General features: G+C 41.2%; 1 protein-coding gene across 1 annotated transcript in view; it reads left to right on the forward strand.

The window, feature by feature from the left end:
- The first annotated feature begins 429 nt into the window (after nt 1-429).
- kcnd1 (potassium voltage-gated channel, Shal-related subfamily, member 1) overlaps nt 430-26,042 on the forward strand; it is a 33,452-nt gene continuing 7,839 nt past the window's right edge. The window contains exon 1 of the mRNA XM_030784773.1: nt 430-1,544. Coding sequence (XP_030640633.1) covers nt 430-1,544 — 1,115 coding nt within the window. The remainder of the gene's footprint in view (nt 1,545-26,042) is intronic.

The following is a 26,042-nucleotide window of genomic DNA, read 5'->3' on the forward strand; positions in this document are numbered from 1 at the left end:
AGGGACATTTTCATATGGGACATTTTAGTTTTATTTTTAATTTTTTTTTTTCTTTTTGTTGAAGCTTGTTTTCTTTCTAATGCACGAAAATTGCCTCGTGCTAATGGCTTGACATTTGTACAGAAACCTCAAGTGACTTTTTGTGACCTCTTTCTCTGAAAAATGAAAACACCCTCATCTTTATGCTCACCTCAAATGATCCTTTCCTCATAAAATAAATGGACAAAAAAAAGCGGAAATACTCAAATCCTCATCAGTCAAAACAAAGCTAACCATTCGAGTTGCTGAGGCCCACAGCTCGGATGATTAGTTTACGAGCGCCATTCCTTTTCTTCTTGATTCGAAAAGGCTCATAAAAAAAAAAAAAAAAAACTCCTAAGGGCCCTCATTTTGTTTTTGTTAATTTGTTCCAGTAACAAGTAACAAAAAATGGCTGCTGGAGTAGCAACATGGCTGCCCTTTGCCCGGGCAGCTGCAGTTGGCTGGCTGCCTCTGGCCAAACAAAATATGCCCAAGCCCCCTGTGGACAAAAAGACTCGAAGTGACGAAATGTTATTTGTAAATGTCAGTGGACTTCGCTTCCAGACATGGAAGAACACATTGGACCGCTATCCCGACACCTTGCTGGGCAGCTCCGAGAAGGAATTCTTCTACAATGAGGACACTCAGGAATATTTCTTTGACAGGGATCCGGAGATGTTCCGCCACATACTCAACTTCTACCGCACGGGCAAGCTGCACTACCCTCGGCATGAGTGCATCCAAGCCTTTGACGAGGAGCTGGCGTTCTTCGGCATCGTGCCAGAGATCATTGGGGACTGCTGCATGGAAGAATACCGTGACCGAAAGAAGGAGAACCAGGAACGCCTCGCGGAGGACACAGAGGCCGAAATGGCCACGGACACTCCTTTACCGCCAAACAGCACCTCCCGGGAGAGGTTGTGGAGAGCCTTTGAGAATCCCCATACGAGCACTATGGCTCTTGTTTTCTACTATGTCACCGGTTTCTTTATCGCTGTGTCAGTTATTGCCAACATTGTGGAAACGGTTCCTTGCCGACCACCCAAGGGGAGCAAAAAGGACCTCCCGTGTGGTGAGAAGTACTCACTGGCTTTCTTTTGTATGGACACAGCCTGTGTGCTCATCTTCACTTTCGAGTACCTGATGAGGCTCTTTGCCGCACCGAGCCGTTGTAAATTCATGCGCTCCGTGATGAGTGTAATCGATGTCGTGGCCATCATGCCGTACTACATCGGCCTTGTCATGCCCGAAAACGAGGATGTGAGCGGAGCTTTCGTCACGCTGAGGGTCTTCCGCGTCTTTCGCATCTTCAAGTTCTCTCGCCATTCACAGGGTTTGCGTATCCTGGGATACACCCTCAAGAGCTGTGCTTCAGAATTGGGTTTCCTTCTCTTCTCCCTTACCATGGCCATCATTATCTTTGCTACCGTCATGTTCTATGCTGAGAAAGGCACCAAAGGCACCAACTTCACCAGCATTCCTGCTGCCTTCTGGTACACCATTGTAACCATGACAACACTGGGGTGAGTTTTTCTGTTACTTTATTTGACTTACGATTAAAAAAAAATTGCTTCATGCCAATGAACACTTATTTCACATGACTAAAACATTCATTTTCACACTGAAAGTTTCCATGATCTGAACCACGATGGTAAAACCTTTATGGAAACCATGTGATTCTGTGGCATTATAGGAGGTCTGGAAAAAAACCTTAGAAGGCACATCAAAGATTGTTTATATATATCCTATGTGTTTAAAGTATTTTCTAGCTTAATTTCTTAAATATGCTCCGCTACATCCTAGAATTCAAGTTTCTGAGAAGGTTTAGAGTGAATTATGAGATAAGAGGTGAGGAAGGTATTACCTCAGGTCATTTCAATTTTAAAAGGTCGTTGTGCCCTCTTTACTGAGCAATTGAAAGGTAGTTTAAGCAAGATTTAAAGAGCTGCATAGTCATATCTCACACCAGGCACAGAATTACAATAAGGAGAATTTCTCTATGGTTCAAGTATCATCCTTTCCAGTGATCTGTCTGTCCAATTTTATCACAAAAGTCAAATGTATGCAAGTTTAGAGAATCCATAAGGCAGATAAGTGGGAAAGTTGCAGTGGAGTCACATGATGAGAACCGATGACGAGAATAAAGAAACAAGTCTTTAGACTCCACTTGAAAGAAGAATTTTCGTATAGCCCCTCAAAATGCTAACGTACTGCAGCCATGTACTGCATAAAGCAACCCTAACCTACCTCATAACTCATATTCTTGTCTATTTGCTTCTGCAAACCCATCTCTGTCCTATGGTCTCAGCTCCCAGGCAAAGTTGGAATAACCATGGTGCTCTGAAGGGTTTTTTTTTTTTTTGGATTCAAGCAAGGTCAGGGCTCACATCCACCATCCCAACCTTACTCCGAGCCAAGGGCTCGTACCCAGCACTTATTGCAATGCACCTGCACTGAAAAACTGGAACCACTGCCATCATGGTTAAACAGGAAAAGGTAAAAGAAAAAAGGTGTATTGCAGGAGCATCAAACAACCGGTTGTAGAAAACCATCCCTGTTATTGAACCAAACTGAAATGGCTTTGGGATTCAGTGGTTTAACTAAAAAAAAAACCCCAAAAACAGTGGCTGTTTGTTTATTTACACTTCTCATGCTATTACTGAATCATTTTTTGTGGAATTCGGTACGCCTTTATACTGCTGGTTAAGAGACGGAACGCTGGTTTCAACCTTAAGGTTCTCCTTCGTTACTGAAACAGCTCTGCTTGCCTTGAGTTGATAGTAATCCCCCAATCCATTAAACACAAATCAGCATGTGTCCAAGGCCTTAATGGCTACCGTCCACAGAAATGCTTCCATCTCCTCTTTTAGTTCTACCAGTAGGACCTTTATGTCACATTAGTCATCGAACGTATTTCACTCAGGAATCTCAGTGTGTAGAATGTTATAATACAATTCATTCTGATTTATTTGATTTCATTCGTTTCGTTTTTCAACAATGGGACGATCTTTGCGAAATAAGCTTAACGCGTCTCATTCATATTCGGCGCGTCACGCAAAAAGAGAAAAAACTGTTGTCATTTCCAGTCGGTAACTACATGTCTGGTAACACCTAGTTTACAGTGCGGACGCAAGCATGGAACTTGTCATCTCTCCCTCTAGCCGTGGATAAATTGCATTACTGTTTATTCCAGTCATTAGTCTTATCCTGCAGGAATGATCTGTCATAAGGTGTGCCTGTTAAGGTGTCGGAGGGTAAAGCTCTGTTACAGTGTGGCGCCAGGGAAAAATGAGCCATGTCAGATGGGGCCATCTTTCTCTCTCTCTCTCTCTCTCCCTCTCTCTCTGCTTCACTTATACAGCATCATCTCTCTCCGTCTGATGGATGGAGGTGGAGCAGGCCCCTGTGTCACTATGCTAGCTGCAATGGCAGCGTTAGGGCAGGAAAAGAACCCGGGAGGCTTCTTCTTTGAGTGTGTTTTAAGACCGCTGCCGCTGGGTCGTTTTGCTGTTCTGCCAAAACGGCTTTGGTTCTGGCTACATTTGTTGTTGGGGAAGAGAACTATTGGCAGAGAGATTGTTATTTGAGGCAATGGGCATATTTCTACCTTAGCCAAAGAAAAAAAACAAAAAATTGATGCACTCAGTTGTGGTGGAGACATGTGAGACAAGGTATTCATTTTCACAAATGGGGTAATTGGTATCTTACCCCATTTGTTTTGTTTTGGGTTTTTTTCCCCAGCAGAGACGGATTCACCAGGCAGTATTTTAGTTTCAATCTATAGTAGATACAGATAACTGGAGATTTACATTTTGAGCACGACATACTACAATATCTTGGCTCTGTTCTTATATCAAATTCTCATTAGTGTTAATGACCGCAATCTATTTCTTAGTGAGAGCTTCAGTTTAATCTCACATTATGTAAATATAAGTAAATAATTACACTGATCCTAATGTTTTAGCTTGCTGTGCAAATGTCAGGAACTGAACATTAGTGTTGGGCTTTTGCCTTATAAATCATCTTTACCCCCAGCAAGTGTTTCTCTCGCTGCACATACGTGATTCGCTCTCAGCTCCTGAGCAGTTCTGGATTAAGCAACATCATCCCTTCTGTATGTATAAACATGCATAATATCACAAAATCCCTTATTTGGGCGTTTCTGCCAAGCATGTGGTTATAAATCATCCTGGAGAGAGTAAGATAAGTGTGCATGAGAGGAAACACATTTTCTACATTTGCATACGGCACACTTTGATGGGATTGCTATAGCACCGTTCAAGACACCACAATTCATCAGGTCGCATTTCACCTCGTCAGACCAGTGGTTTGAACGTGAATTAAATAGAAGTGCATTGGCAGGGAACACAAAGCATTTGATCACTGTTCCCATCCATCTGAACGCGTTGTTAAGCCACTGGATTTTCCACCACATAAAGTGGTCTCCACAGCACTGAACACACGCAATGTAAGCGGCAAGGAAACATTGTTCTTAAAATGGATAATCAGAGCTCTCTTTAAGAGGCCTCAATTTAAGACTTATTTGCCCTTATGTTTGTCTTTGCCTACACTGAAGTTTGGTGAACATGCAGCAGTTAGAGGGGAGTTCAGTGGTGGTGCAGAGACCTGATTATCAGCTTACCAAACTTGGGGCGTGTATGGAAATGAGGTGTTCTCTTTAGGACTGACCTTGACAAGATCACAGTAAGCAACAAGAACTGGTGATGGCAAACTGGTCAATTGCCTTTTATATTTAATTAATACATTTTCATTCTGAATCAGCATTTTTCTCTTCCTTGAAAGCAACCTTTGAATTATTGCTGAAACTTGGAATTACGGCTGACAAACAAGAACCTTCAAATAAGCTTATCAGTGCTGGGCAATGGATGATGCTGCACCCCTGTGTTGGAGAAGTACAAGTCTGAGTGTGTGAGCTAACAGCTTCGTTTGAGACGGGTTATTTACTCACAGCACTGAGAAGGACATCTATCAAGTAGAACTTCTCTTACTTTGGTATGTGTTTAGCAGTTGGACAACATATAAAGCGCAAGATTTCTGGAGGAAAGCTTTTCATGGATGTTTTAGTTTGTGCAGTTGCCTTTATCAGCTTGAGATAAATCGTTATATCCTTGAATATAAAGAGTCACGCCGTACCATCTGTTCCTCCATTTGTATCTATTTAAAAAGCAATTTGTCAGACAGACACGTGCATTTTTTTGGCAAGAAGTCCGAGGGAACGGCAGTAAATAAATAAACAAACAGAACAAATAAATAAATAAATAAAGGTCCAACAGGTTGGATGCTACATGTGAATAATTGAGTGACTGATTTGAATGAACTAATAAATTTCTGTTCCTACGCTGACTGTGCACAACGATCACTAGAAACATTAACGGTTTAGCCTGGGTGGGATGATGAGCTGGATGATAGCTTGTTAAACGGCCTGCTTTGGCCTTACTGTGCAAAAAAAGACTGCGAGTAATGTATGCTGATCAAAGCAGAGGGGAAAGACTCTACAGAGACTCCACAGAGACTCCACAGAGTCAGTGCAAGATTCTATTTGCAACTACTTGACCCCGTCTCCGGTGGCAACTGACTAGAATTCTCATTAATGGAACTAAATATCTACCTTTTTCTCCGCTCTTCTGACCTTGACTCAGAGCCAGTAACTGGCCGGTACTTAAAACAGAGAACAGCTTATATTAGATTTGCATGCAGAATCACATTAATATTATGATGTTTATTTAGTCATCTTTCAAGTTACTACTTTACATCATCCTCTGGAGTGTTAACAAGCTATTCATTTCTAATGAGGTTTTCACGTGAAACGATTTGTTTTGGCCAAAGAAGCATCATCTGTTTTATTAACCGTGCCATAACACCACTGTACACCTACATATATCTCCTTCAGAAATGAGAACATTCTTTAATAATGAGTTTATTTGATTATGATTTATTTTTTAAATCAAAAAACACATAAATGACCAAACAGCTTTTTAGTTTTCAATGTTTAGCTATCTTATACTTTTGTATGATGTGGCTACATTGTGAAGAGGCACGTTTTTGGAGAAATTATACCTTAATCTTTTCTTTGCCGGAGGACAAACCTTTTTACCCCCATTGCATCATTCCTGTCTCCAGAGTCTTACACACACATCACTCACCATCTGTTATTGTGTTATATAAGTGTCTTGTGGGGAGAAACACTGTCCTTGAACAATACATAGCCCAGGGGAGTTGATAATAACCCACACTATGGACGAAAATCCATGACAAATAATCGTTATTATTTAATTTGAGCCATTGTCTACGATGGGATTTGGTTTTGATTGGTGCTATGACCCAGTCCAGTTATGTGTCAGTGATGTAATGCGGTCAGGGACTTCATTCTCTTAGTTGTATCCCTGGTAGAAGATTGAGAGAGGGTTTTTTTTGGCGTGAGGCGTGGCCGACTGGAACGATCGCCCAGTGGTAAGAGTAGAACGAGAGAGAGAACACTGGCATTGGAAATCAAGAAAGGGAGGGTGGGTGTGGGATAGAGAGCGGCGCTTTCTTTCAGTGAAGTGCGACGTGGAAGAAGATTAAAGGGGCTTTACTGTGCCCTCAGGTGGAGCCAATCCCAGCATTCTATTTGTTTCACATGCCATAAATTTGAACTAACACAGTAAGTTGGAATGCATACAGATCCCAGATGTGTAATCATTCAGTGATACGGCGCCAGCGGGGGGAAAAAAAAAAGAAACAGCGTGTGTCCTTTTCTACCTGAGATTATGTTGAGGGAAAGATTCGTTTTCTTAGGCTACTGGGGTCAGAATTATTCAACCCCCATGTGAGTTTACCATGTGATTGCTGTTGTCATGACCTGTTACCTAGTGTGTTTATTTAGGGATACATTGTTTTAATGAAAGTCCTTTCTCCATCCTCTGTCTACCCCCTGAGCTGATCCTTTGCTTCTTGGCAGAAACTGCAGGTAACGTTCATTGTGAGTAAGAACTATTGCCGTGTATTGATGGATGTTGAGGTGAATTATAACACTGCACTTTAAAATGTTATTAGTTTGTAACCTGTTATTTGAATCTAAAAATGATTACTCCTTATGAAGTCTACAATACAATCAACAGCACTGTCTATATAATCACATTTGTTCTTTCAGGTAAAAGCAGTATTTCCTCCATACTCTTGGAGGCTGATATTAAGAGCACCAGTTTTTTTTTTTCAACTATTATGAATGGATAGAACCTAAAGCTTGGAGTAGCTGGATAATTCAGTTCCTTCTGACTGACAGATATAGCCTCACTGGATAGAGCAAAGGGTGGGGAAGATGTAGAGAGAAAGAGTGTGTGTGTGTGTGTGTGTGTGTGTGTGTGTGTGTCTGTGTGCGCGCGTGTGTGTGTGTATATGTGTGTGTCTATGTGCCTGTGTGTGCATCATGGTCGCTTGATACGAATGTCTGATTTAATTTTTTAACTCCTTCATCTTCATTTTGTTCTCTAGCGATGCATTACAACTTACGATATGAGTACACAGAAATGATCTTGCAAGTAGGTTAGATACTTAAGAATTTGCTGAACCTCCACATTTAGAATATTTCACCCAGACACAGAAATGGAAGGGTAAAATGATGACTGACAGGGTTTTCCAAACACAGGGGAGTTTGCAACACTCTTTAGTGAAAATGGCATTTGACGAGCATTTGATTTGTAAATCCAGTGTCACCGCTGGAGTATGAATTTAGGATCAAATCAATCAAGCGAGCCAGCCAGCTCATGTTTGCTTAAAGTACTTCTCAAGGCACTCTGAATAGTCTCCCCTACACCCAAAGGCTAATTTATAATGTGATTAAGGAGATGGTGAAGATAGACCATACCACACAGATGCTACAGTCTCTATAAAGAACAGTGAGATGGGGTACCAGAACAGTGAGGGTTTGGAGACGGTTGAGTAGGTTCTTGACTGGACTCACAACATTTTTAACAGTTGTTGTTTACTGTTTGGCTGAATTTCGTTCTACCTATCACAGCTGCAGCACTCAAAGAGGTGTCTAGTTTCAATGATCATTTCATAGTTCGGGTAATTATAAAAATTAAAAAAAAAAAAAAAAAAAAGAGAGAAAGAGAGAGAGAAATTCTTCCACGGTAGGACGCCACCCGCTGGGTGGCTCAGGGCCGAACTCTCATGAATCACACATCAACTCGCACTTGAACATTCTCAGACGCCAGCTCCCAGCAGAGGAAGAAAAGAATGAGACCGAATTGAGTTTACATTATACTTCACTGAATTCTGTGATGGAAACTGTTATTCAGATTACTGGGGAGGGTGGGGGAGTTCCTGCCCCCCCCCCCCAGCGTTTTAAGTTGTTTATAAAGGTACAGTTTATGCTTGTACTGCCATTTGACAATGTTCTGCAGCTGGAAAACTGCAGACAATACATAATCTTTCAGAACAGTCGACAACTGGATTTGCTACAGATAATGAGATTTGTTGCTCCACAGAAATCTAAAAAGTGGCTTTTGCATTGTGAGAATAAACACATTATATCAGCCAAACACCATCAACGTAACTTGTGAGTCACGGCTAAGAATTATTCGCAGGGCCGCAGTTTCCCGAAAATCACGATGCAGTGTGTGTCGTAAAGGAACCATAAAAAATTGGTTCAGTCAGGTTTGTGTTAAGAGATTATTTTACATATATGACCATGACCATGTTAACACTAATGAAATTCTAGAGGTTTGTTATAGCGTTCATATATTTCACGCGGGTCGTCGTTGAATATCATGAATATGTATATTGCCAGCTGAGAGCATGAGCTGATGGATGTATATGTGTACTCTTGTGATCGGTATATCAAACAAAAGGACAAAGCCCCAGGGTCGAAAGGTAGGAGCTATTTGAACAGCATTCGATTAGAAATGATTGAGAGTCCCCAGCTAAGCCTTGGGGCATTGCTCTGTCCGATCTCAGCTTGCCTTGCATCCTACCACGGTGATGTAAGAAGGCGTCTATGGAGAAGCTTCAAAGGCATGTCTTTCTGTGTCATCTTTGCTCAAGGGTACTGAATAGTAATGTTTATCCTAAGGGAACATGCCTACCATAGAATTTTCAAGAACAGTTTAAGACATTTCTTCCTTTTTTTTTTTTTCCCTGGAAGAGTTGACAGTTGACAGAAGGAGTAGTTTGAAGGACTCAAAGGCACGACAGACCTAGCTTGCTGGACTTATCAATGCTCCTTTAGTCCTTAAGTTTCTGTCTTGAGTATTCCTGGTACTTTTTTTGGCCAGTGTGCGTATCTTTCTCGTCCAAAAATAATCAGGCTGCTCACACTGTCAGCTGGCTTCTTGCTGTGGCCCTTCTGTGTTCTCACGATGACCCATTTACTGCCTGCTCTGAGAGACGACAAAGCTGACGTCTTTTTTCCTCCCCGTTCGCCGTCTGCTCCAGCGCTGTCCACACCTCTCCCTCAGAGACTCTTGGCAGCAGGCAGACAACACACAGCTGTGTTTAAGCACCGTGTCTACACATCGTGACGCATGGAACCACGGACGCAAATCGTCCTTTGAAGCTCCCTAAAGTAACAAAGCGCTTTAAGTGACCATAAACACTCGTTCGAACACGTATTCACTCTCTCACTTGTTAAAGGGATTTTCGACACCAAATTGACCTCAAATGATTGCGTTTTACCTTTCAGACCAAATAATGTTGGAAATTGTATCAGTGTGTCACAACGTTTAATTTTCTAGAATGGCATCAATAAGAAGACCTCCTTAACATTCATAAAAGCAAAACCATCTTTTGAAAGAGAAAATTAGTTGAATTCTGCTCTTTTCTTAACTGACATACATCCCCTTTGGTGGGGGAATTGATGTTTCCAGTTAGTGGCTCGGCAGTGAGAACTAACTGTCATAAGCTGAGTTGTTTCTTATCACAGAGTCAGTGAACACATTAGCAGGAAGTTTCCTTCCGCTCAAATATGCTGGGAGAGAATCGATCATCTCCTCATTTCTTTGCACGCAAAGCCATGGGGGCTCAGAGGTATACATCCATTTATACACAGAGTTCTACTCTCTGTCTCTCTGTCTGTCTTTCTCTCTCTTTCTGTCTGCCCGTCTGTCTGTCTGACTGTCTCTCTCTCTCTCTCTGTCTTTCTCTCTCTCTCTCTCTAACACAGACACAAACACACACAACCACCCACACACACACACTCACCCACACACATAAATAGTGAGTGCTGATGTCTTTGAAATAATACTGTCAAAAAAGCTTTCCTCCTAAATAGAGCTGAATATGCTAACAGTTCCTTGGCGCCTGGTGCCCTGCGTCCACATTAATTTATGCCTCTGTTGTTGCTTCTGATTTGCACATGTTAATTTCTCCGAGGATGTGCTTATATTTGACTATATTATGTATTTTAAAGCATTTTCGTGTAGCACTCATTTTACGTAATGTTTTGTGCAAGCACCCGCAATGCACCCGTCTTCCACAAAATCCCCACATGAATATTCTTGAATGTTGTCTCCTGCTCTCAAGCTTTCAAAGAGCGAATGTTTCCAGGTCTGCTAATCCGACGGTGATGCTGTTTCAGTCCGAAAATATATGACACCCAGCGTTGGCACCTCTGCGAGCCAGGTTTGAGTTAGTGAGCTTTACCTGTCTCTTCCTGGATGATCTTTCCCTTTATTACCTTTCTCATTGCCAGCACATGTCACAGGTCCCCCCCCGCCCGCATCCGGATTGTCCGTGGAGTGACGGGGGAGCTGATTTATGGAGCGATCATGGGCGGAAGCCATGAAGTCCCCTCACTCCCCCCCCTCCACCCCCCCGCTCCTCACTTTTCACTCACTCCCTTTCTCTCACAGATATTTAATCACCCTCAAAAAAATGCATTGTTTCCCGTGATTTATAGCCTCCCTAAACATTCTACTGGTTCTGGAGGGAAACAATTTTCAGTTTCACTTTGGAAATAGGCAAATGGGGAAAAAGTTGAATATACGGTGCATTGCAAACTCAGCAGAGGGAAGCTGTGGAAATAAATAAGATAAGATATAAGGTTTTACAAAAAAAAAAAAAATTAGATTTGAGCTCTCAAAATGTTATTTTTAAAATATATGTTGAAGTGCTTGTTTTATGATGTCCTCATGTTCTCTTACCAAAAAAAAAAAAAAAAAAAAGATTTACTGTAGAGCTATGGGACAAAGTTATTAATATTGACCTAATTTTAGACCCAATATTGTTCATGAACTGTGCATTAGAACTTTGTTTAACCTCAGCTTTAGTGATATTTATAGCTTTGTTCAGTGTTTTGTGAAGGCAATCTGTGCTGGTTTCTTAAACATTCCCTTTAAAAGGGCGATGTGGTGGTAATATTACCCACGAACTCATTACTCTCTTGAAAGCGTGTCTATGCCCAAAGTATAAAACACAATTTGTTCCAAACAATTTACATATTTATCTGGGCAAATGACAGATTATTCATCTTGGTACTGAAAACTCTGTGTGCATCTCTTGCAAGGGCTCTTTATTAGTGGGCATAGTTATTTGTTATTTGTAAATACTAAGGAAATTAGTATTGAGTATGAGCACGAGCAAGCTTTGCACTTGCATGGTTCACAAATGGCTTCTGGAGTCCAATGTTTATTGTGTAATTAAGAAGTAATCTTCCCCGGTCAGACTGCTTCTTTACGGGCTAAGAATGGGATTCAATTCCAGCGGAGGTCTTCACTTCAGGTCATTAACACTCTTCTGAACAATCAAAAAGATTGAAATTTTCTGCCACCGTTATTTCCGACAGTAAACACGGGAGGAATGCAGTCTGTATCTTTCTTGTGCCCCACAATCGCTCAAAGAGAACAATGGCGTGTTAATGCGAACAAAAGTCCTGACAGTGATCTCATTCAAATGAGTGTAGCCCACAGCTGCATGTGACTAATTTGGTTTGACAATGGGAGAAATATTGGCTGTTTAATATTCTGATAATGTATCCTGTCTTATACAAGTGCCTGCTAATTTATCCTTGAATCTACTGAGATCCTGGAAGGTCCTTCCCTGTCCTGTTTCAGAGACAATCTACAGTCAGAGATAGACTACACATTAGTCGACTTGTGTACAGTAAGCACAATTTAAAAGCTCTCTGAGCATCCATTACTGTACAAGTCTGTGGTGTACATTTACTAACTGATTTCTGGTGACTTCAGAGCTGTTAAAAGCTATGCCTCGGAGTATTAATTGTGAAGTAGCAAAATGCAGGACATCTCATTTATTTCTATCGACAGACCGGTCGCAGTAGTGGGTAGTGGTAGCTGGCCACTTCAGAATATTTGATTCCAGAGTATAAAATGTGAGTGTAGCATCGATTTTCTGTGCTGTAATGGAAGTTTTAGTGAACTTTGAATTGAACAATAATTAAGAAAAAAATTCTCTCTCTCTCTCTCTCTCTCTCTCTTGCTCTCTGTGTCTCTTGGGAAATAACTTGTGCTTAGCATCACCTGTGTCATGTATTGGTAGAGCGATGTTAACTGCAGAGATTAACAACAACAACAACAAAAAAGAACATATTAACATTCAGTATGTAAGCATGGCCTCTCTGTTGAGCCGTGAGGAGAAATATTAGGTTAAAATTTCGTCCGTTCCATTTTAACAAAGTGTTGTCCTCTTTGCCTGAGCTGCAGTCTGGTAAGGCAGGTTTTTTTTTTTGGTTTTTTTGGTAGACTGTCTTGACTTTACTGCAGAGAGTAAGAGAGGCTGGGTGTTGTAAACAATGGTAATATCAGGGACTGGATGAGGAACACGAAGTCCCATTCCCTTCTCTTGCAATTTTTATGCACTTCTCATCAATAAGTTATTGTAAAAATATTATGAAGGCCTGATAAAGAACTGGAAGAAGAATGAGGCAGAGTCAACATACAGGAGCAAGATGAAGTTTAGCTCCTCAGCGCTGAAGCTAGTGGTTCAAATACGTGTGTCCTAACATGTTACAGGGAGATTTTTCTCACTGAACATTACTTGGGCCCATTTGTGAATGAGAAAAAAAGCTCTTGAAAGTATTACCATATGTTTCAATTAGGAATGTATATGAATACGTAACAACAAATGCTGTTACTGGATAGTTAAAACTACCTAACGCAACTGAGCGTACCAATTCTAAAGCGTTAACCATTTTACCGCAATCTGACTCTTTAACCAATCCAGCATTTTCATCGTCGGTATCATCCATTTGGAAGTTCCCAACACAACAATTACAATTCAAAAATATTCTCATTAATTTGCTGGCCAATTTCATCAGTAAAAGAATAATTTTTCACTCAATTAAATTTATAGCTCTCTCACATTGCAGCTGGATAAACTTGCCTTGATGAGCGCTGTGGATTGAATTTCCCATTTCAGACTGTAAATTGACACATAGGATTTAAAAGCCCTCATTTTTGTTTGGATTGGTAGGAAATCAGCGCTAAGATCTTGAGATGCAGCTCTGTCTGCAGCTCTTGGGTTTCTTCTCCGCGTTACTGTAGATCTTAAGTTGTTTTATATATATATATATATATATATATATATATATATATATATATAGTATATCTGAAAATAGTATCACAGATGGACAGACCGTAGTGTTTAGTCAACGTGCTTTTGACAGCTTAAGTCTTTTGAATTCATGTACACTTCGGTACAGACAGTTCAAAGAATATTCACTTAATGAACATAGAAGAATTATTGAGATACTTGTGAAAATAGTATTCAGCGAGGGAATAAACGTATAGGTTAAATATCGCTGAGCAGAGAACCTTATCCCCTGGTTTTTTTGGGGGGGGGGGGGGTTTGTAACCGTTCACTTTCACATTGAACATAATTAATGTGTGACGAATCTATTAATAAACCAGATACATTAGGGTTGACTACCTGTCCTCTCAGAGATCCCCACGAGTATTTTATGAGAAGATGGCCCATTGACAGGAAAACGTATTTAGCGTGCCCATGCACACATGATAAACTTGCACACGTATGCATGCACTCATACCGTATATCCGCGTAACTCAGTTATACAAGCCACAGTTAATCTCGCCAGATATACAGCCTACGTCAATTTTTCATCATGGTAAGACTTTCATTTCAAATGGGAAAAGGGACAGGGCTCGTATCGTAGATGGTGTGTATTTAATGCGTAGTTGCATGATATAAGCATGAGCTAATATTTTCGTAATATCGTAAAATGTTATTCTACCACTTTGAACCTCTTTTTACTGATGACATTTAATATTTAATGGCATCAACTCACTATACATGGAGGAAGCTATATTTGGACCATAAACGGAGTCCTGTGAGTCGAATTAACGGTCATTGGAAGCAGTTGATATGGAAGGCTGCACAGCTATTATGTGATTCTAAATGGTGATGGATGGTAAATGTGTAATTTTTCATGTATCTTTTCACATTCTGCAGGTTATCTTACAATGTTTTACGCACATGTTTCTATGAGTGTCTGCATGCAGATGAATGTGATCATATTCTATGTTTCAGTCGCAGTTCCGTATCCTTTTCCTGTGTCAGTGCCCCGAGGTATAGAATAATCAACCCTGCTCTTTGGTTTCCAGTTGAAACTCTATATTGGCCTAATATAACGTTAGCCTGACCGAAGCTACAAATATTCTGCATAACCGTCCCATTCAACTCAGTCACTCCTCTTCAGGAAACCCGCTAAAAGCATCTGTAAAAGCCGTAGTTTCTATCAGCAAGCGTTAGCGATATTGAGAGGAGGGTATATAAAATTATAGATATTGCCTTCATTTTTGCTCTATCAGATATCATCCACTGATTCGCCATGCTGGGCAGGGTGAAATGTGGGAAAAGAGCTGAGTTGAAACAGAGGTATAGAGCTTGACGCGGAGTCCAGCATATCCAGCGTGTGCACTGCGTGCTACTGAAAACGATCAATAAGGTATTTGCTGAAGGTATCAGACAAACCCTAAACCATTACATAAATATGTTCCATACATCTAATAACTTTTGTAGTGTCACTTTCATTGACCTGAAAGATCACCTGCAAGTATAAAATCAGAGTGGAGGCACTGTAACTTGACCTTAGCTTTTCTGGTATTAAATCATTTGCACAATAACTCCTTTATTAGGTAGACAAAATAATTAGTCGGTACATACAGGAAATTTTGATATACATGCTCTTCCTTGCTGGAATCATCGCTTTTGGACTCATGTATTCATCCTGATTCACAAGACAGCATGTCTAATATCAGTTTTTCGGTTCTTTTACATATTGGGAGTAAGAACCTCCTCTCCACCAGCAGAACTATCTCTCTTCTCCTCTCTCTCTCTCTCTCTCTCTCTCTCTCCCCCTCTCTCTCTCTCTTCCTCCAGTAATGTTATAATGACTTTAACAGTAAAGCATGCTCGCGTGTGCTAGCACAGTGTTCAATATCAAAGTGTAGCTCTGGGTGGAATGTACACATATGTAGGCAAAACCAAGGGAAGATATATGTGGATGCAATAAACTAGTAATGATTCTTATTTCCTCCTACATATACAGACAGACAAAAAATAGTGTATAAAACTTTGGTTGTTTTGTGCTTTTGAGTTACATGTTCTGATAATGTATATCCTTCTGCCTATTTAATGGGATATTTAAAATGCCCATTTGTTTTCATCTGACCTTCTCTGCTTAAAGATATGAGCTAAGAAAGAGCCTTAAACTATAAAATGTGAAATACTGGCATTTTCTTGATGGATAGAATTACAGTTCTCTGCCTAGACTTTACTCTTAACTGATTCACACACAAGAAAGAAATGATTTATGAACAAATTTTTAGACTGTGAACATGCTCCGGTGAACATCCAGAGCTTTCAGATATCCTCCTCATGCCGACCGACTCAAGCCAAGTGCTGACTCCCAAGAGGGTTTTGCTTTAAGGGAGAAACTTGGTTTTTCATATAAACTCTTTCATCCAGCCTGGTAGCTGTCTGACTTTCAGGTCCTTGTCTCTGTCTCTCCTGTTACTACTAGAATGAGAGGACCTCTTTCCAAACCTGCCGATCTTAAACAAACCCGAACGAAACACGTCCTGTTAATGCATCCAACAGAAATAGATGCTTTCACGGTTGTTTAGCAGTGTAAAACCTACTTTTGTTGGTGCTGGATCACAAGTTACCACAGTCGAAAACAAGTTTGTTTATGTGAATATTGATGGTACTAAAAGTATCAGAATTATGCGAATTAAAAATTAATAGGTACAGAGAGGGAAAGAACCAGTGTTGGTAAAAAGCAAAAATCACAAATATGTTTTTGCGATACTTTGTGTATATATATATATATATATATATATATAAGTCTCTTCCTCCCTCCCGTTCTCATGCCCCTGATCTGCTTGCATAGTCATCTCTATGGAGCACAAACAAGGAAAAGTAGCTCGTGCTATTTAAGGGGTACCATTTTTGTTTTCTTGTGGCATGTTGTGTCTGGCGAGCATTCTCTGTAAGGATGTTATGTGAGACCAGTCTACCTGTTGCAATCCTGCCGTTTTGCTTTACTTAAATGGAGTGTGCTCAGTTCCTGCTTTTTCGCAGTCAACTCGATCTGAGGTGTCAGCTTGAAATCCAAGTCAGACAAACACCCCACATCATCATCATCATCATCATCAATCTCGAAGCTGATGTCAAATATTTTGTCTGACTGATACAAAATCTGCCGTATCTCCGGTTCTTCCTGGGTATTGATGTGTGTGGTGTGTCTTGTCATTATGGGCTGTTGTCACATTGTAAGATGGTTCTGAATTGTGAGTTTCCTGCAGTGAACTGTATATCAGTTTTATCTTTTCATACAGCTCTTCACTCAGACTCATAACGTTAATGATGCACGTCTCAATTCGACATATTTATGAAAAACAGGGGGAGAGATGTAGCAATGTGCATGAACAGCATGTTATCGAAAGATCTGAGGGAAAGAGCGAACATGACTCACTCTTGGGGAACCAATGCTGATTGATGTGTTTGATAATATAAAAGAGTCTAGTTGGTTTGAAAGGCACTCAGTAACTTTTTTCTCTCCTTCTGTGAAACATTTAAAACAATCATATTCACAAAAAGTCACGGAAGGACAAGAATGTGGCTGCTATGGGATGATAAATATTTTTAATATTAAATCTACAAAGCTATTGGATGTTGGCTTGGAGGTTCATGTCCTTTGGATGGTGAAGTGACAACATACACTGACTCTCCTCTCCTCTCCTCCCCTCTCCTCTCCTCCCCTCTCCTCATTCCCCTTTTGCCAGATGTCAATCTTCCCTATAAACCCTTTTATTATTATTGTCATCCTTTAAACTTAACCTTATTCATCACCTCCCATCCCTTTAATGCTGGTGTCCGTTTCTCTCCTTTATCCTCCTTCAGAGCTTCTCTTTTTACCTCTCCTTGTCTTGCCCTCCCTCTCTCCCTCCCTCTTTCGCTGTCTCTCTCTCTTTCTCTTTCTCCTTCATTCTCTGTCACCTCTCTCACACTGTCGTCTTTCTCCCCAGACTCTGCGATGGCTTCCTGGCTCGATACCGGGCTCAGATAATGACTTCAGTGTTCATTCGCATCCTGCCGTTTAACTGTCTCTTATCGACAAGCAGAGGTCAGACACAGTCATGCAGGAACAAGAAGGCGAGAGAGAAGAGTGGCAGCAGGGGAGAGAGAGAGAGAGAGAGGGGGATTGCATGTGTTGTGTGTGAGAGTGTGTATGTGTGTTTGAGAGTGTGTGTGTGTGTGAGGGTGACTTACATGCGGTGTATGTGTGCAGAGACATAGTGGCCTGGGTCAGACAGGGCACGCCGGTAATGCTGTTAAACAGGGGATATGCAGAAGGCTCAGAAGCCTGAGAGAATCAAGTCCATTCCTGTGGCAAGGTGCCCGCTGTAGCCTTTAGAACCACAGAGAGAGGGGAAAATCCTTTATAATGCGTTGAGTGGGGTGAGGAAGTGCATCAGCTGATTGATTCCATTAGAACTTGGGAAACCACAAGTGTTTACCATGTGTATGGGTACATCGTTACTCCTGGATTAAAGTACACTGTGTGTCCTTTTTAGCATTTGGTATATCTCTCTATAGGCCTACAAATTCTGAAATGGAAATGTTTGTCTTGTCATTAAATCAACATTGGCAACGGTCAGAGCACAGCTGTGTGTCAGAGGCAAATGCTTGATTGCAATTTTCAGGCCGGTAAATAGCTGGTTTTGACACAGTAATTGAAACATTAAATCAACTGCTTTTGCTCCACGTGGATCTTGCTGTGTGTTAGATGTAACATATGTAAATTGACCTTCATCCTAAATAGCTTGTTGGTCTGGTCTGACAGTGATGCTGCACTCACTCCAGCCACGGCTCCGGGCTGTGGTCCAAACAACCTCAGCGGGCTTGGGTTGCATTTTCCTTTTCAAATGGGGGGGGGGGGGGGGTGGAGTTAAAGGGGGGGGGGGGCTGGTACCTTGAAGGGCAAGGCTAAAGGCCGTACAAATATGGTACAACATCCTGCGTTGTGTCATACATTATTTATGCCCGTTCTTCCACACACACACATAAGAAATCATTTCAGCCGTAATGAGGTGCAGGCGTCCATTCAAAAGCATGACTTGGGGGCAATTATGAAGCCCACTGCAGGTAATGTGCTGTAAAGTGTCTGTTTTGCCCCAAGATTTCAGCTTCAGGACAGCTGGACACAGAGGGCTAGTTCCACAATGCATTACTGCACCTGTTTCTATCCAGGATCATAAAGAAGTCAATGTGTGCACCACAGGGGTTAAGAAAGAGATGGAAACAAAAAAAAAAAAGAATAAAAGAGTAGTGTTGGTGTAACGGCGCACTGTTGCTCCGCTAATACTTTCTTAGGAGAGGAAAAAAATCGAATCTCTTATTTAAATGCTGCATAGATGTAGCCCGCAACACAATAATGCACTCAGATGGGTTAACGTGCCGTGTTCTGTCTTTCTGACTGAGGTCAAAGGGATGTCAAAGCTCGGCAATTTACATTCATTGTGTAGCATCAGGGTAATGTACAGTGTCTACTTAAGACCGTTCTGGTACCGACAGATAAGTACATGCTAACTGCGTCCTTCCATCTCTGAAACATCGATATTATCACCGCTGTTCTGTTAATTACAATTGCAAATCGTCTTTGTTGAGTTAATGCTTTATTTTTTTTTTCTTTAAACATAAGTCAAGCCAGCACCTAGTCAAAAACCCCTGGAGCACTTTACGATATTGAATGGCAGCTATTTTTAGTTTATTATTGTGGTTGTTTGCAATTTTTTCCCCCTTATACACCCATGGGAGTTCTGCGAATATGTCAGCAAATGGGATGCTTCTCTGGTCGAAATCTTGGTGTCTACACTGACATCCCGTAAACCGACGAATATAGAATCATAAAACATAAGATGCTTCGGGGTGAAGATGAGCTAGTCAAGGGCTATGTAGCATGTTGATCTTTTTTTTTTTCCCTATACTTTTACAAACTCAAAAACACTCCCCCGCAAGTTAAAGCAAGTTCATCAGCACTTCAATGATTTTCTTTTTATATTTTATCTCGAGCTCTCCATTCTGAATTGAGATGGGGGATTCGTACAATCCCCTTTTATCACATTAATATGTAAAACCGTACAGTACTGCCTGCTCTTTTTCTTATCCTCTCCTTATAGGCCAGCTGTTAAGCCTTGCAGAAGTCCCTACAGTAATACACATCAGTAATACATATCGCTTTCATCTTATTAGATGGGGGAATCGCATGTTTCCCTTTAGCTACGCTCTATCTGACCAAAGATATTCTACAGGAACCGTAAGTCTCTCTTGTTTGATTAGAAGCAGACCAGTATGTCAAACACGTATCAGCATATTAGAGTACACTTTCTCTCAGACAATCACTGTAATCAGCTTCTTCCTCAAACGTTTTCAGAGCGCCCCTGACGCTAAGAACAGCTGGCTAATTCTCGCAGTCAGACTCCGAAGTCTGTCTGAAATAATCGCTGGCATCTGTCTCGCCACGACCCGTAGGTTCTAGCAAGTGCGCTCTGCGTTTATTTGGAAATAGTTACTACGTCATTTTTTGCGACGGACGAGAAACACGGAGTCTTGTTGCCAAGGCTGCGTGGTTTGGAGAAGAGGATGATAAATATAGCCGACAGTCCAATAAGAATGACCCTTGACCTGCTCTTCTGGCACATTCCGCCCTGCTTCACTGAGCAGCACTGCATGGCTGGCTAATTGAATGTTAACAGTAGACTTTTCACACCAGAGGAGCAGGCATCTCAAACCCAAAGCACGCGGGGAGGTGGGGCAAGGGAAGATGAGGGTGGGGGTTGGAGGATTCAGTAAGATTCATTTCCTCAGGCCATCTCCCCCCCCCCCCCCCCCCCCCCCCTTTTTTTTTTTTTTTTTTTTTTTTTAAGTCGCACTTAACCAGTGTAATCCAGTGTTTGATTTCATTGTATTTTGTGGAGCCAAATTTGTAGATGAGAGTGCAAAAAAACAATCAAACGCTTGTGAGAGTTTCAAATCCATCTGCTTCACTGTTGTCTCAAAAGGCTTATTCATATCAGTTATTATTCTCTCTCTCTCTCTCTCTCTCTCTCTCTCTCTCTTTTTCTCTCTCCACATTATTGTTCTCTGCATTAAGGTACACACTGTAATGTCTTTGGTGCAGCGGTGCAGTAGTTTCACAGTAAGTCTGCCCACCCTAACCCAAATACAGTCTCTAATCCATTTCCCAATGAATTGAAGTGATTGAAATCTCAGACTAATGAATTGCCATTGACCAAATGTGTTCCCAAGAGTATTGGACCTTTGCTTCTTTGACTGAGAGAGACAATGGCTAATTTATTTTAGTAATGAAGTCAAGGTCTGGTTAGATAGAAAAACCACAAACAAAAGCCTTACCACGACTGCCTTACATCAATGTATCATCCCCCCTTTGACTATTATGTTGATGTCTTACGCTAAAAATATCTTTTATCCTCTCTGTGAGAATATGACACATGCACACAACGCCCCCCCCCCACCCCCTCCCACGATGCACTGCAAAAGAGATTATTTTTCAGTGCAAAAGTACACAGCTTGGAAGAATTTGTTTGAAAACTTAAAAATAGCAAAATGCAGTTTATCTGATTTAATGAAAAACGTAGAACAGTAAAGTTAGAACAGTAAACTTAGAAAAGTAAAGTTGTAAGAAAAAGTTTCTCTCGCGTACACTTGTGAAAACAAGGCTTTACGGCCAAATGGGATGATCCTCTTATTTCCAAACATTAATGTTTTCCAGAAATGATTTGTATCTATGCAACCTCTTTCTCTGAAGGGTGCAAAAATACTCACCCATTTAATGTAAATCCTGGCACATAGTTCTCTGTACAAGATGTTTATATTATAGCTTCCTTAGGTTAAGACAGAGTAAGATGTCAGAACCACTCCGTACTATTTCTAACACACACTGATCAAATAGGAATTAGATCTAACTTCAGCCGCACAAAGCATGCCACTGTTTTATGGGATCATTTGGCTACACATTTTATTGAATTCCTGAAATGAATTTTACATAAGTGAACACTGAAGTGGGTAAAAGCTCGTCATTAGCGAGGTTTAATGTTCTCATCCACCGCGTGTGCCTGCTCTGTTCGGAACAAACTCATAAATCAATGGCATACTTCGAGATCTGGATATAATCACCTACATTTCTCAGGATTCTGTTGGGTAAAATAGTTCACTGTCCCACACAGCAGGGGGACAATGTTAGGAAAAAACAAACAAACAAAAAAAAAACCCTGGTCTCATCGTTACAGGATCAAAAATCTTAAAATGAGAAATTTTATAATAAAAGAGGGAAGAATATGTTCCCTCTGATGTGAGACTGACATAGGTCAGTTATTTATATGGTGTATATTGTTAATATCCAATAGACAAAGAGGAGCCCACCACACACAGAGAGTTTACACAGAGTGATCCTGTGTTCCATCCAAGACTGCTGTTTAACTTCTGTTTATGTCGATCGTGGAGCTGTATCATTGGTTAACGTCGTATTTTAGCCCTTAGCGTCTCGTACGCGTAATTTATTACTAGGTGCTTTGCTTGGAGACAATAAACAGTGTTAGCTTGTAATGCACGGCGTTAAGGAATTTCACGCTTTTCTTCCCCACTCTGCCATTTAATCTCAGCACACATTGACAGTTGCCTATTACGTATTAAATTAGTAATTAGATCAATGTAATTAAATCACCGTAGGTCTGATAATTAAGATCAGGTTTTGAGTGGGATGTCTGGCATATCAAGTGGCAGTTCTGCCAAGTTGTTTGTTTAGTCATGTTCAAGAGACTTGTTCCCCGTAATCAAAGCTGACACACACAGTATAATCAGCAGAATTTAATCTGCACTAAAACTACAGACAGATAGATTGGTACGACATGGCCTTGATTTTGATGTTAACACTCAGGTCTGATTGGTTATTTATCGCGTCTATAGAAGCACTTCCGAAAGTCTGAGGCGGGATTTACAGAGCTTCATAAACGCGTGAGATAAAATTGACTGATTTTCTCATACATCACCTACTTTATGACACACCTCGAAGAGAATCTGAGGAGAAATTCATGAGCAGGCAGTCTCCAGTCTACAACGTGCCTTAAGAGCGCAGTATAAAGCCATTAAAAAGGCTTTGTTAGCCCCTATATGGAGCTTCTTCCTTCCTATCAGCAGACAGGGCCATTCTCCATCTACGTAACATAAACAGAGTCATGTTGGCCCCTGCATCTGTGAACTGCAGATGCCTGTCATCATCTAAACTGGAAACATGTAAGTAACCCAGCAGCGTCAGCTCATCGTTCGGTTCCGTCTCTCCGCATGCGCCTCGCGCAGGCAACCCGCCGTAACGTTCCAGTACTGCTCAGACATTGATTGCATCGATAGAAAGCCACTAGCGATCCAATCAGGGGTCTGTATCCGTGCCGAGAGACGCAAGGCGGTGCTGGCAACGGCGAGGATACGGGGAAAAAAGGCGAGATGAGGGTTGTAAAAAGAAAAGAGGGTGATTGATGGGGAGCGAAAGGCACATCAGTCTCAGGCAAGAGTGGAAATAGTAGCACTGAAGAATCCATTAAGCTGTGTTTCCACAGTATAATCTCCCTTATGCCTTCTCTCCTTTCAGCTTCAGATGAGGGGGGACGCGAGTAGTAGTTTAACTCTTTTAAAATCTCCTCTTTTTTTTTTTCTTTTTTTTTCCAACTCAACATCAGAGCTGTTACTGTGTGTATCTCTCTCTCTCTCTCTCTCTCTCTCTCTCTCTCTCTTTCTCTCTCTCTCTCTCTCTGCAACACAAGGATGTCATTCTATAATCAGCTCGCCATTAGTTGTGCGAAAATTACACACAATTAAATGTGTATTATGGCACCGCTACTCCTACGACTAAAAATAGCCATAAACAGCTGAATGGTAGTCATGTTTCAGTGTTGGGGGGGGGGAAATTAGATATTTGATGCTTTACTCATGAGAATGAATATCCATAGTGCCAGAGCATATTTTTGGGCTGTCTAATTTCGCCTTCAAAAAAACCATTTTCTGCCAGGATTTCACACGCACCTCACACGCAGAAGTGACTGTATGCCGGCTGATGGTTTCGGAGGGGAAAGAAGAAAAAGAGGCTGATTGGCAGATGTGAGGGTACTGGTTTTCTGTAAACCTCTCATTCTACAATCCTCGGTTTTCTCTTCCTCCTCGGCTCGGTTTTCTTCGTGAACTACTGACAAACCTCCTTGACCCCTTTCTGGACCAGCATCTAGGCCAGCTTTGCTTCTCCTCCCTTTGGGATATCTGTCTAAGGTGTTCTATTATGGGAAAATTAAAGGCATAGCAAGCTCTCCATAAACTATGCGTGACTTCATACTGTCTAGTTTAAGCAGAGCAGTTTTTCCTGTTTTACACAAATGATTGTTTTCCCGTCGCAAACCCACTGTTATCATCTATGTTCACTCCATGCATGCACTTAACATGCATGCGCGCGAGCACGCACACACACACACACACACACCCCACAAAATAATGAAAAAGATTTGTACTAATGAGGAGATGAGATAGTTGGGGGGGGGGGCTTTCTCATGAGGTCAAAGTTTCACCTCTTCTTTGTGCTTCTGCTGCACTCTAATGTAATCTTAATGAACATCCAAATGCACAAAACATGGTAAGGAAGATCATGGTAATGACCATCACTGTAGAAATCTGTATCTGCTCTCTGGCGTATCAGTGTGCCGGAGGCTATCTGCACAGTTTCTTTCTTTTCAATAATTTGGACATCTTCCAGTGCAGAACAAGATTATGCGCTCCAGCTGATGCTGATTGGTCTAGGGAGCACAATACACCCTGAAGGACTGTTGAGAGAGAGAGAGAGAGAGAGAGGAGAGTGAGCAAACGAGTGTGTGTGTAAGCGAGAGAGAGAGAGAGAGAGAGAGGCAGTCAATATGGTAGATCTTGACAAAAAACAAAGCCCATTGGATCTAAGCTTCTTCTTTTTTTTTCAGTCTCTGTGTATGTCTTGACAATGTCATGAGTTCTAAAGCTGATTAGCAAGCAACGAGTATGGATGAGGGACAGCCATTTCAATACACAGAACTTAAAAGAGCTTCAATCTGATTTTATATGGCAGTAACCTGCCCACTGTAAGTTCTTTGATGTGATGTGTGAAGCGGCATGTATGGTGGCAGGTAGCAGCCCGCTGGGAAAGGTTCACAAATACTACCAAGACGTCGTAAAACTATGCCATAATTCACGCGTTCACGCTTACGGCACTTTGCCACATCCTTCTGTAGCAGAGGCTAACGTGACGCTGTATTGTTTCAGTGATGCAGCAGTAGTTTGAGCAGAAGTGCTCATGTGAACAGAAGACTACAAACAGGTGTTTTGTTTTGTTTTGGTTTTTTTTCGTAGGGATGTTAAACATAGTAGGCCAGCAGAAGAAAGAAAAGGAATCCGTATCTGAGCGCTCCCGGATTAACTGCGAATTTAAGATTTTTTTTTTTTTTAAACTTGAGAATGTCTGTTAGGCTTGTCCTCACCCGCGAGCAAAACAGCTTAAATCCCTGTGCTCTGCACCAACATTCCAACGCTCTGATTTTAACCATTAAGACATGTGAAAATCCGTTGATGAAAGCAAATTCATGCACCTAATCATAACTTTCATTTTACCACACGCGGATGTTTTACAGCTTTTTTTTTTTTTAATCTGTTGTTATTGATAGAACCCCCCCCCCCCCCAAAAAACCCCATCTCAGACAGACTGCATAAACATTGTTTATGTAAAAATGCTGCTTTTAACTGCATTGATATTCATATTAAATACTGCAGTTCTGATGAAAACAGTTTTGAACCACCTGCTGAGTGTTTTCCAGCATGGCTAGATGAGGGTTATCCAGTAGTATTCTTACTGCTGAGCTCTCTCTCTCTCTCTCTCTCTCTCTCTCTCTTTATTGTTTCTGGTAAGTGCTAAATGAGCCCCGGTTGCCACAGTTTTGTGTCTCACAACAGGAGCTTGATATTAACATATCAAAAAAGTTTTTAATGTGCTGCATTCTCTCTGTCTGAGAACCACAGAAGTTATATTACTTGATGATTTTACACATTGCACAATTCATGTTGATTCTATTAAAATTTTAAAGAGACACCAGGGAGCTTTGCTTGTAATGTACAAGATGATTGTATTTGTGTGTTTGTGTGCGTGTCTGCGTCTTTCTGTGCATGTGTGTGTGTATGTATATGTGTGTGTGTACATGTGTGTGTGTAAGATGGCGTGTAATCAAAAAGAGCGTAATCGGCCCAGTAATCATTCATTAATTACGTGTAAACGTTGGACCGTGAAATTCACACGGACCGTTACAGTTTACTTTGCTCAAACAGGGATCAGGTGTTTGTTTTTTACTGCATGTATGCGGTGGACTCGGGGGTTTTTAGCATTTGAGAGTGAATGGGTGGTAAACATGAAGCACGTGGCCTTCCTCTTTACTGCAGTCCCTCAGCAGTGATGAATGGAGCAA

Source organism: Chanos chanos, chromosome 9 (genome assembly GCF_902362185.1).
Source record: "Chanos chanos chromosome 9, fChaCha1.1, whole genome shotgun sequence".
Classification (NCBI taxonomy): Eukaryota; Metazoa; Chordata; class Actinopteri; order Gonorynchiformes; family Chanidae; genus Chanos; species Chanos chanos.